Genomic DNA, 12,240 nt, shown 5'->3' on the forward strand with positions numbered 1-12,240 from the left:
CTCAGACGTCTCCCCTCCCCCACCCCCCAAGCTGGGGGCTGGACACAGCGTCCTGGTGACCGCGCCGTGTCGCCCTCCATCCCCAGGTTCATCAACGCCAGAAGACGGATTCTTCAGCCTATGTTGGATTCTAGCTGTTCCGAGACTCCGAAGACGAAGAAGAAAACTGCTCAGAACAGACCAGTCCAGAGGTTTTGGCCTGACTCCATCGCCTCGGGAGCCGCGCAGCCGCCGCCCAGCGAGCTGGCCATGTCGGAAGGTGGGCGCCGCTGGGGGGGTGCGGGGGGGCGGGGGGCGGCGGCCTTCACCTCCCGGCCTGGCCGCGGTGGCCCCGTGTCCCGCGGGGAAGGCGCCGTGTGCAGGGCACCCTGCCGGACAGTCGTACGCAGCTCGCCTGCGTCTCGGGGGCCCCGCGCCCCGTGTGCTCTGTCCACCGCCACGGCCCAGGCCGCCCTGGTTTGTCCTCTTGGACCCCGTCCCCTCTCCCCGCACCACGTTCTTACGTGTGTAGACGCGGTGTTGTTAGCTCCTGTTCCTATTTCCCTTGTTCCTATTTCTGCCCAGCACTGAGGACACTCTGGGGCCCTATTTCTCAAATCCATGTCCTGTAGGCCCCCCGCCCCCCGGAACCCGGGTGCGCATCTGTCCTTACCACTGTGCTTTCCCTGGCTTTGGATGCTGCTGCTTATTTCCATTTTGACGGTTTCTGTGTACGTCTTGGGGCTTTTAACCCCTCTTCTGTGGCTAGGCTGCCCCCAGTACCCCTGAGAGTCTTTTCCTCCATTCATGGCTCCACTTCAGAGATTACGGTCACCGTCACTGTTCTCAGGGTCCTGACATCTGTGGGTCCCATGCTGGTTCCCTCCCCAACGTCCCTGGTTTCCCTGCCCACAGGCCTGCCTGGCCATTTCTAAGTGGACGGGAGGCACTGGGACTGCCCCCTGGCCGGGGCTGGGGCTTCTGCCCTGTGGGCCGGCTTCTAAGGTCTGTTCCAGCACTGAAGTCACTGGGACCCCCTGACCCTCTGGTGCCTTGCTTTGTGTGATCGGTCCCTGTCGGTGACCCAGTGGTGCTCAGTCCTGGGCCCCCCCACAGCCAGGGCAAGACTTTGGATTGCCTCCCTCCCGCAGCCCCCATGCAGTCAGCGCTGGCTCAGAGGCCTGGCCACTGTCCTCTGATCTCCAGTGGTTCTCCGCCAGGGCCTGATTGTTTGCTGCGTGCGTGTGCAGACCCGTCTTCCTCTGAGTGTACAAGGGGGCTTTGCACAGCTGTGCTGCCGGAGGGCTGGGTCGGGCCCCTCACAGTGGATTGTAAACCATGCTTTATCTTGTTTCTTGAGTTACGCTTGTGTGCATTTAGAGCTGCGGCTTCATCATTTGGGTCTTGATATGCGGTGGTCTTTTGGTTAAATAATTTATGGTTTCAGTTTTTGTTTTCTTTTTTATTTTTATTTTTATTTTTATTTTTATTTATTTTTTTTTTTTTAATTTTTATTTATTTATGATAGTCACACAGAGAGAGAGAGAGAGAGAGAGAGGCAGAGACACAGGCAGAGGGAGAAGCAGGCTCCATGCACCGGGAGCCCGATGTGGGATTCGATCCTGGGTCTCCAGGATCGCGCCCTGGGCCAAAGGCAGGCGCCAAACCGCTGCGCCACCCAGGGATCCCTGTTTTCTTTTTTAATTCAAGAATTAGTTTCAAAGATAATAGTTCTCTCTCCCCCTTCCCCTCTTTCTGTCCTTGGAAAAGACAATACCTATATACTGGGAAGAAGTTCCAACAAAACTATCCAGTGAAAAGTGACTTTTCCCTCCATCCTGGCTTCACATCTTCTCAAGAAATCATCCTTATTACCCATTTGTGCTCCCAGTTCATAGATGACACGATATACTGTGCACAGACAAAAGTGAACGAACAGGTCTCTCTAGAAATGTTTCCCAGACTCTGATATATGACACTATCTTCTCCTGCCACTGTTACCTATGACTCCTGCAGACCTTCACGGATGGGCATGCGAGACCCCTGCGTGTGTGCAGTAGCAACAGAGCACCTCACTGTCCCTCGGCTGTTAGGCTGGGAGGCACAGGGGGACCAGCATGTTATAAGGTCCCTGGTCTCTTTTGTGTTCCTCGTGGCACCTGCTTTCTGCCCTGCATGTCTGTGTTCTTACAGTCCTGACCACTGTGGCCTTCTGACCACCAAGAGCTTTTAGAGCATATTAGCCGAGGGTGGAGGCTGGTTCTAGAGACATTTCCTAATCCCCGTTGAATATCCCAGAAGCCTATACAGGGGTCCTAGCAGACAATGCCCAGCTGAGTAACGGGGTGTCTTCTTGGGTGGCTGCTAATTTTAACGTTCTGCTGTAGGAGCCGTTGTGACGATCACCACGCCCGTGAGCATGAACGTGGACAGCCTCCAGTCTCTGTCCTCGGATGGTGCCACCCTGGCAGTGCAGCAGGTCATGATGGCGGAACAGAGCGAGGACGAGTCCGTGGACAGCACAGGGGACAGTGCGGCCACGCTCGCCCCCACCCACCTCAGCAGGCTGGTCCTGGAGAACAGCGACTCCCTGCAGTAGGGGGCCGGCGCGGCCCAGAACCACGGGTGGGCTGGCCTGACTTTTTATAGTTTGCACAGCAAACATTTTACACAGTTTTATTTCTAATATGTTTTATATGTAGATAGAGAAGAGTGCACTTTTGTATTTCATAGTAAGCTTTGAGAGCATCTTTGCTGGTGCAGCGACTTCTTTCAAGTGTGTGTGTGCGTGTGTGTGTGCGCGTGCGTGCGTGTGCGGGTTTTTAAGGAAATTCTTTAAAGGTTTAACGCTAAAAACGTGATGAATGACAAACACCCCCATGAGCCCCTACTTAGACTAAGGAATAGTGCTGCCATTTTCTAAAAAATTATGCAGTTTTAATTTAGTTCTGTGGTTGAAGCAGGTCTCGGTGGGCTGATTTATTTGTGTGGCCCATGGATTTGAAAGAAGCTTCTGCATCTTAAAGCTGCCAGTGCGAGGCGGACACCGCACAACAACAAAAGTGGGCGTGACTCCGTGGTGGTCGCGCAGCGGTCTGAATACGCTTAGGTTCTCGCACATTCGGTGAGCCTGTTTCATTTGCTATAGATAAAAAGAAATTCCTATTTTTACCTTGCTGGAATTATTGGATAAAAAGCTATTTTTATAAATTCGTTATGAATTGGATTATGACTATATTGAGGATAAAATTTCTAGAGAAGAAACAATACGCGGTTACTCTTTCAATTTGGAATGTTCTGAACTGACCAAATTTCATGAACCTCCCCAAGTTAGCTAGCATTCCATGGTTCTCTGTCATCCCAGGGTAGTGGTTTATATTTACTACTATGAAAGACACAACTGTTGAATGAAATTTTGATACCTGCAAATTTTAGTTTATATGTAAATGCTTACACTTGATCTGAACATAGATCTAAAGGTATTGCTAAATAGGACTAGGTGAGTCAGGTGAAGTGGTGGCCAGTAATCGGTTAACAGCTCTTACCACCCATATTTCTGATTTAAATCTGACTACAGTTAAATGGTTACCCTGCCACTTAGCTGTGTGTTGTTTTAGGATGTTTTAGTCGCCATATGTTATGCATAGAATGTTTATTATAAACTAATATAAAATGTCCTCTACCCCACTGGCTCAGAGTGAGGGCCAATAACCCACACTCAGCTCCATTCAGCCCTGTTACATAATTGACATCTCCCCAGAGTGACACGGTGCCCTGGACAGGGATGACGGCACGACGGCAGACTCGCCTGCCTTTGGTCCTGGTGTCTGTATTTTCTCCTTGTCCGTTGTTGCTTTGGAATTTCCAGAGCCCTCCCCCTCTGACTTGATCACAGGAGATTTGGAATGATTTTAGGACTTCCATTTCCTGGCCACAAGACGAACCAAAAGAGTAGACTGGGTTTTATTGACTTCGTTTTCATGTATTTGCAAGGGGGGCTCTTTCTCAGAGCGAAACAAGCCACCTTGTCTCCTAGTAAAGTCTTTATATGGTCTTACATGGGATGCCCACAGTTTGTGTTTGGGGAAGTCGTCCGTTCTTGCGGTTCAGCAGCGGGAGCTGGCTACAGACCAAGGTTCCACTGAGGGATATTTTGAGCTAGGGCAGATTTTGTTCTGCAACTGATTTTTCCCCCCAAAATTTATCGACTAAAGCTAATCACAGAGGAGTATTTCCTAGATAACTTAGAAAGCAGTTAGAAATACATGGAGATTTCTCTTAAAATATTTCAAGAGCTTTAGAAGAAAAACTTGACTATCAACTCTCCGCGAGAGAATCACATTTTAAAGCAGCAGTTACATTCCTTATTTATAAGCGATTTGTAATGTTCTCAGTAAGTCTACCCAAGTTTAACGGATCATTTTAACTTGACCTAAAGTCCGACATTGTTGGACTTCTTGAAGCTAGGACCGGTGGAGGCCATCCAGCCTTCCTCCATCCCCAGGTCCCCAGCCCCTCCTACAGCCGCCCTGCTCTTTGGGTGAGCACAGTTCTCCAGAGTGTGGACTCCGCAGGTCACCGTCCCCCCACCCCCCGTCCCGGGATCCCGGAATCGCACTCCCTGAGTCTCCGCTTGTTAGTTGAGGGCTGCACAGACTTGGTCAGTTGGGAGACAGGGTCTGGCCAGGGTCCCACCGCCCATACTGGCCTGAGACTCGGCCCCCTGTGCCCAGTGACACATTATGCTCCCTCTGGTTGAGGCTAGTTTTCTGAGGCTCTAAATCCTTACTGGGTTCTAGGATGAGCCATTCAGAGAGAGGCGCTTCGTCTACGGCCATACCACCCTGAACGCGCCCGATCTCGCCAGAGAGAGGCGCTTCCAGACAGGCCCGAGGTTCCTTCAGACCCTTCCTGGAATCACAGGTGCTCGGCCACGGCCCTGGCACGGCCAGCTGGGCGGTTCGCAGATGGCCGTGCAGCATGTTTGTCGTCAGTCTGCAGGTTCGAAAGCCCCCATCTCCAGCCCTCGGGCCATCCAGGGAATCTTTAGGAAGGGGACACCATCGAGCGAGCGTGCATTTTCAGTGAGCAGATTCGATCCTGACTTTCCATAAGGATGCCGTGGATGCGTCCTGAGACCCACAGGAAGCATGTTGCTGCCCCACTGTTCGGAGGCCGAGGGGGTCACCTGCCAGTCCTCCCGGCGAGCTGCAGCCCGGGACCAGCTCCGCGGCGGCCTTCCGACGCCAGACGGCCCAGTAAGTTGAGGGATTTGTCCAGTATGCAGGGTAGGGTGGGCGGCAGGCGCCCGGCTTGCTCCCGGACCACAGCACTGCCCACACCCTGCCCTCCAGGGTCACAGGGGCCTTTCCTCCGCCCTCTGCGGGAGCCAGCGCCAGGGCACTTTGCTCCCAGACGGGCTCAGATGTTCCCGGACGGTGGGAAAGGCCCATCTCTGGCAGTCAGTGACAGAAATGACTCCGCAGTCTGCCTTTGTTGTTATGTTTGGTCTATGAACTGACAATCTTTAAAATGTGAATACTGTAACAATATGTTTTCTTGGATTGTTGTCTTTAAAAGGGACTTTTGTGAAGCAATTGATTTATCAAAGCAAAAAAATTAAACATAGAAACATGCTTTATGGATGTTTTCTTTTCTAAAGCTGATGTCACCACAAGCTGCTTTTCCATTTTAAGTAAAACATTGAGATGGTGGACAGGTTTTGCTGGTGACCTGGGGTTCCAGTGACCCTGCACACTGTTGAGGAATTAGGATCGTACTGCACTGGGACACTCAGGGCCATTTGCATTTTCAGAAACCTTTCTTAAATTACTTATTTCAATTAGTCATTGGTATTCTGGGGGGAAAATTGGAACGTTTTTGTTTTTTATTGTAGTTTATCATCAACCTAATTATTTTGATAGTAACAAGAAAACGATTCGTCAGTGAGGTCTCGCCTTTCACAGTGCATGTTGTAAAATGACACCCAAGGCCGTTCGGGACTCGGTGAAGAGCTACATTAAAACAATTTCGGAGAGTTTTTCTTTGTAGTCCAGTGTGTTCTGACTACCCCACCCCACCCTCGAACTGTTTATGCTTAGAGGCCACGGTAAGCAGACTTCAGTATTTTTAAAAAGGGCATCTGCAATTGTAAATCTTGTGGGCAGCAAGGAGAGCCAGCTCCAAAGTACATGGTTTCAGGAAATGTTCTGATTGGACAGAAAATGGAGCCTCTGTGTCGTCTCTCCACCTGCTCCAGGTCAAGAGGACAGGTGCACCTGAATTTTTACCAGGTGAGACCTTGGCCCAATCTTTGACCTCTTGAGGCTTCAAGTGCTTTGTTCATAAAAGGAAGAAGTTGGTTTATAAGGTTTATTCTAGCTCAAAAGTAATATTTATAACTAATAAAATTCTATTCATCTATCTAGGGCGATAAGTAAATAAGTAGTGATCTAGCAAATCCTGAAAATAAGAAATATACTTGGATTAATGTTTTGTGTTTTGTTATATTATGCAGAGGTCATAAGTCAGGAACGTTTAGCGCGTATGCTGTGTGTATACACACTTTGTGATGAAATTCTTAGCAGTGATTTTTGCCGTTCTACAATTAGATCCACTTGTCTTCAGTAGGATCTAAGATCCTCGAACCATTTTTAAACTAAACTTTGCAAAGCTGCAGAGCTGTAGCATCTGAGCACGGGTGCTGGGATGATGATCGCTAGCTTTCCAGCAGCCCACTCTCCCCGTCACCCTGGCCCCCAACCGGGTCCCAGGTCCAGCCGCCTCCTCCCAGCAGTGTCTCCTTAGCTCTCCCGCAGCAGTCTGTGAAGGGCTACTTTATGTGGCTAATTGAATAATTTAGCATTTTACATACAAATAGTATTTAGAAGGTATTATCTGGCACAGATGTTTCCATTTCTTATGTCTTTATTTTAAATGGACCCAAGACTTCAGCCCATGGAAGCCAGTGATGGCTTTAATATAAATGAGGAGTTCTTTTATTGTGGTGTTTGAAAAGGAACATTTTAAGGATGGTGATGGCTTCCTTCCGTTGCTTAGACATTTTTTAAGAAAACGGCTTGTGGAAAAGAATTAGGTATATTTTAAAATCTGTTGCTTTATGGTAATTCTGTTTTCTCTAATATTAACATAGCAGTCAGGTCGGAAATAAGTAGTGAAGCCCGTAAGCGTCTACACTGTGTGTTAGTGTAGACCAGAGATCTCAAGCCCAGAGTTCTGTTAGAACGGAACGGTGGGGTTGAGCCAGAGAAGCCAAGACAGGATGGGTTCCAGAAGTTGTCGAGTGTGTGCAGGGCACTGGGTCGGGTCCCCGGGAGGTAATCGGTGGCATGTGTCAGAGCAGAGTCAGAGAAGCGGGGTGAGGCCAGATGTCGGGGCTCCTGGGGAGAACACTGTGGATCAGTAGAGGAGGAGGAGGGAGCTTATCTTTGTTACCCCGTGGAAGACCTTCTAAGGCCCCAAACACACAAATGACAGGATAAAAGATGAGGGCATCTGGCCAGATCCGAAGGAAGCCTTCCTGTTCAGTGAAGGACACTGCGGACGTGAACAGGTGATAATCTGCGAGAAGGGTTTTTCTTTTCTAACATCTACACCCGATGAGGAGTTCAGACTTAGGTTTAAGGGCAGAGTCCTACAAATCAAAAGAAAAAAAATGAAATCCAGAGGAAAATGACAGAGGATACTACTCGGCAGGTCACGGAAGGGCGCATCCGCACGGCCCACGGGCACAGGCAGCGCCGGCCTCCTAATCAGAGCTGCAAGTCACAGCCTCCTTGTCGCTCGGGCCCAAGGGGGGCAGGCGGTCCTGAGCCTGTGTAGAAACGGGGGGCCTGTATCCCGGGGTCGGAGCATCGCTGGGACCCCTGCCGCGGGGCCCTGGTCCGGTACTCGGGGTACCGCCGTGTGCCCTGCCGTCCTGGCCAGGGAGCCGGGACGAGTACCTGTGCAACGTCCGCACGATGCTCCCGGTGGCGTTATCGGGCGACACCCTGGGAGTCCAGTCGGTGACGAGGGGCAGGGAGGGGCCGGGGGGTGGGCGCCACCAGCTGGACGAATGTGGCAGGCGGGTGCTGCTGGGGCTCTTGGCGGGGGGGGGGGGGGGGGGGGGGGATGGGGGGGTCCCTTCGCTGCGTGCGCCCTGACCTGTGACGGAGTGCCGCTTCGCTCGTGGCGCGGCAGGGAGCAGGGTAGCGCGGCCTCCCGGGTGACGAAGCGTGGGCGCCCACGTGCTGGGTGTAGGCTGCGCCTTTGCTTTGTCCCCGTCGCTTTGTCCCCGTCGGGCTGCCCGCCGGCCGCGGCCTTGAGCTCGGGGCAGGAGCGGGGAGGTGGAGGCAGCGCTTCTGTTTCGGCTCCTGCTTCTCAGGAGTCCCGCCCCTCGGGCCTCTGCCGGCCAGCTCTGACTCACAGGGCGCGAGGAAGTGGGCCTGGGATCGGGGCTGGACCCAGGGTCCAGAAGCTTCTCTGGGCCTCCCCCGTAGTGGTCTTTACAGGGTCAGCGGAAGTGGCCCCTCCCCTCGTGGATTAAGGCCTTTACCTCACAGCAGGGAGCGTGGGTCACGCCTGCACGCCCCAAGGGGTCTCCCCAGCCCCCGGGCTGCTCCCCACGCGCCCAGCAGCCCCCGCGGGCGTGAGCGGCTCTCCCTGGGCCAGGGTAGGGGCAGCTGCCGCTCGTCCTGCCCTGGGGGCCTCTGTCCCTTCGGGGTGGAGTCCCCGGCGGCCCTGCAGCGCAGCTCTGCGCTCGCGGAGAGGAGGGTCTTGTCGGTTGTCGGCTGTCCCCGTGGTGGGCGCCTGCGGTCCCAGCTTCTCCGGAGTCCCAGGCCTGTCCCAGGCTTCCGGCAGGTGAGTGGCGGCTGCCTGGAGCGCACCTGCCCCAGGACGCAGGCTGCGAATCCAGCCCGGGGCCTGCGTCCCGCGGGGGGTGCCTGGAGGGGGTGGTCACGAGCTCTCTGCCCGGGGGTCCAGGAGTGAAAAATGGGAACCAGGAAGGAGAAATGGGACTTGGAAGACATTTTTACTCAGTGTTTGAGGGGTGGTTTCATGGTGGCCCGCTTCCCGCTGGGCGCCCTAAAACCGCTGCGTGTCTCTGTGCGGTGGGAAGGTCTGTGTTCGGCCGTGGGGCGCCCGTGGCTGGTTCGGATCCTCCAGCGCTGGGCGCCCCTCCAGGACTTTGTCCACAAAGTGAATCCCTTCTCTGAAACCTGGCTGAGGCTTGGGGATCCCTGGCCGGGGGACACCTGGCACTGTGCCCGAGGCTCTGACCGCCCTGCAGCGCTTCCACCGGGACCCCTGGGCCCCTCCGGTCTCATCCGTGGAGGGGAGGTTTCTCAGGGTCCACACGGTCCTTCACGGGTCTTCGCCTTTTTTTGAAGTTGTCGACTTTTAGTGAAGCAAATACCCGTTCGAGACAAATGCAACCTTGTGACTTTAGTCACTGAATTAAAAAAGTCAGCATGAATTTGTTACAATGTTACAGAAAATTGGAGTCAGTTTTACATTTGAATCCTGGGGCCATCAGCCTGTAGACGCTCTGCCCCCCCCCCCCACCCCAGGGCTGTGTTCATCAGGCACCAGGCGGAGTCCCCGACACCTGTGGGTGAGCCCCTGGCGGGGCGCCCATGAGCACCCTCCCTGGCCAGCCCGGGGGGGGGGGGTCACACCGAGCCTTCAGAGCAACCCTCCAGTTTCAAGGCCGGCTTTCAGGGGCCCCAGTGGGAGCCAGGCTGTAAGGCCCAGCCTGGGCATAGAGCCTGCCCCCATCCCTCCTGGTACCTGGTCTGTGTGCCGCCCCCCCCTTGGTTGTGGCAGCGCTGCCCCCCACGCCCTGGCCGGAATCCTGCAGACGCAGCATGTCCTCCTCCTTGGTGGCGGGGGCGGGGGGGGCATCTGGCCTGCTAGGCCGGTCAGGTGCCTGCATCCTAGCCGCAAAGGATGTTGGGAGAGCGATTGGTGCGTCGGTCTGCAGCTTGAAGGTGGCCTTTGTCTCTCCCCAGGGCGCGTCAGTAGGGGAGGCAACCCACAGCCCAGGACGAGCGCTCACGGCCAGGCCTGACCCATGCTCCCCAGCCCGACTCAGTGGGAGGAGGGGTCCTCCAGCCCCGTGGGACGGTCACAGGGACCCAGGGAGCTCCATCGGCTGGCCCTGTGGGACACTGGTGTCCTGAGCCAGCTGTCACTTGGGGGGGGGGGGATTCCCTTAAAAAGGGCACCCTCAGGAAAGGGCAGGACACGTCCCCACCCATCTCTGGTTTTTCTTTTCCCTTAGGACCGGCACCCCCCACCCCCACCCCAAGCTGAGCTGACTGAAGACCCCCTTCCCAGCTTCCCTTGCAGCCCAGTGTGGCTCGGTGGCTCCTGCCACCGCTGAGCTGAGCATGGCCCCGACCTGCGCAGGCCTGCGATACCAGGCAGGAGCCTCCCTCTCACAGACAAGGTGTTAGTGACCGAGGAACCACCGTTTGTAAAGGTGTGTCCAGCGGCACCTGGGCTGCTCCATGCGGGAGGACATGGACACGGGAGGGACACATGCCAGCAATAGGCGGATTGTCGTGGAAGGCCTGCTGCTCCGGAGAAGCAATGTCTGAAGGTGACAGAGGGCGACAGCCCCAGGGACCTGCTGGAGGCGTCTCCTGAGCCCCGTGCCTGCTGCTTCCACCGCAGCCCTGCCCAACCAGGAGGCTCATGAAGTGCCCCCGAGACCACCCCATGTGGCCACAGGCACCGTCCCCCGGGTGTCAGGTCCCCGGGGGCTGCTGTCTTCTGTGACCAGCATGAGCAGCAGGGGCAGGAGGCTTCTGACAAGGTTGAAGGGCCACCAGGGAGGGTTGTTGCCACCAGCCTTAGGGCGCAGACCCCGCGGTCAGGCCCAGGACGGGAGGAGAGGCTCTGAGCTCCACGCTGAGCATCCTGTCTTACGTTCTACCCATGGACCCAGGGAAACACACTATGAAAGTGTGTTACACACCAGCATTGTTGCGGGAAAGTCAAGTTCCGACCCGTGGGGTTCTTGTAATGACAGCATCAGGTACTAATGCCAACCCCACTTACTACCAGGCCTGTGACTGAGGTCCACAGGGCTCTGATGTTCCTCCCCCTCAAAGCATCCCCTGCAGCCCTCTGTTCTGCTGTGGCGGGAGCAGCCCTTTGTCAGGGGACCTGCCTTCCCCACCATTCTGGGTGCCCTCCAGGATCTTATTGGGCGCAACACCCTTCTAGTGCTTTTCAGGACCAGGGGGCCAATTTGCCTGGGTGGAGATGTCTGTGGCCTGCACCCCAGCCATCATCTTGCTGTTAAGGGAGGGTCTGGCCTATATTCCTTCCATTCTGGATGTTTTTTAGGCTCTGCTCCCTTGTCTTCCAGCCTCCACAAGCTATAGAGATCAAGTCAGATGCTTTCCTCATTCCCAAGACTTTCCCCTGTCCCCACCCACCTCTGGAAGCTGCTTCTGGATCCTGTCCCTAGTGATCTGACATGTCACAAGGATGTTCCCTGTGAGCGTCTTCCCTCATGCACTGTGCTTGGGTGCTGGAAGGACCCTCAACCTGCAAAACCGTCTTTCAGTCCGGGCAGGTTCTGGAACTATTTCCAGTCAAGTTGTGGGATCCAAGAAGCTCAAAAAGTTCTGAGCACAAGACACATGAAGAAAAATACACCAAGTACATCATGATTCCCAAAATAATACTGAAAATGAACAAAGCTGGAGGGCTCGCAGTTCCTGATTGCAAAACTTACCACAAAGCTCTAGTCCTTAAAAAAAAAAAAAAAAAAGCTCTAGTCCTGAAAACAGTGTTATGGCCCAAGGACAGATCTCTTGACCAATGAGTAGAATTCAGAGTCTAGAAATAAATACTTCCATCATCAATGGACACTTGATTTTCACCAAGAGTGCGGAGACCGCTCAATGTGGGGACACACACACACACTCTTCAACAGACAGACCTCCATGTACAGAAAAATGAGGTTGGACCCCTATCTCACACATGTATAAAAACTAACTGAAAATGGGTGAATGAGTCAAGTACGACAAATAAAACTATATAGGTCTGAGCAGAAAAGAGGTAAAATTTCATGACCTTGGATTTGGTAATAGGTTCATAATTATAATACCAAAGGTATAACAAAAGAAAAAAATAAATTGAACTTCAAAGTTTAAAATGTGCACTTAAAAGTCATCATTAAGAACTGGAAACGTTACCCCACAGGAGGGGAGAAAATACTTGCAAATCTCATACCTAGTAAGG

General features: G+C 53.8%; 2 protein-coding genes across 9 annotated transcripts in view; both read left to right on the top strand.

Annotated features, from left to right (window-relative positions):
* The window catches only part of LOC119867078 (PBX/knotted 1 homeobox 1), a 62,857-nt gene extending 57,239 nt beyond the window's left edge, over positions 1-5,618 (top strand). For 6 of the 8 annotated variants that reach the window (XM_038581586.1, XM_038581580.1, XM_038581584.1 and 3 more), the window contains 2 exons: positions 87-259; positions 2,367-5,618. In XM_038581586.1, the coding sequence (XP_038437514.1) occupies positions 87-259; positions 2,367-2,578 (385 nt within the window). In that variant the 3' untranslated portion in view covers positions 2,579-5,618. The remainder of the gene's footprint in view (positions 1-86; positions 260-2,366) is intronic. The other 2 variants (XR_005382442.1, XM_038581582.1) reach the window with 2 other exon arrangements.
* A 2,053-nt stretch (positions 5,619-7,671) lies between these two features.
* Positions 7,672-11,787, top strand: LOC119867000. The gene is made up of 4 exons (XM_038581155.1): positions 7,672-7,759; positions 7,927-8,069; positions 8,242-8,841; positions 10,265-11,787. The coding sequence occupies exons 1-4, from the start codon at positions 7,672-7,674 to the stop codon at positions 10,364-10,366; spliced, it is 933 nt and encodes a 310-aa protein (XP_038437083.1). The 3' UTR covers positions 10,367-11,787.
* Positions 11,788-12,240: the final 453 nt, after the last annotated feature.

This window comes from Canis lupus, chromosome 31, assembly GCF_011100685.1.
Source record: "Canis lupus familiaris isolate Mischka breed German Shepherd chromosome 31, alternate assembly UU_Cfam_GSD_1.0, whole genome shotgun sequence".
NCBI classification, from domain to species: domain Eukaryota; kingdom Metazoa; phylum Chordata; class Mammalia; order Carnivora; family Canidae; genus Canis; species Canis lupus.

Excerpts from the sequence above, each read along its gene's own strand:
- LOC119867000 (XM_038581155.1), top strand. The coding sequence starts at position 7,672 with ATGACAGAGGATACTACTCGGCAGGTCACGGAAGGGCGCATCCGCACG. Across the intron at positions 8,070-8,241 it reads TGGACGAATGTGGCAGGCGG|GCTGCGCCTTTGCTTTGTCC; the intron begins GTGCTGCTGGGG and ends TGCTGGGTGTAG. Across the intron at positions 8,842-10,264 it reads CTGTCCCAGGCTTCCGGCAG|GACCGGCACCCCCCACCCCC; the intron begins GTGAGTGGCGGC and ends CTTTTCCCTTAG.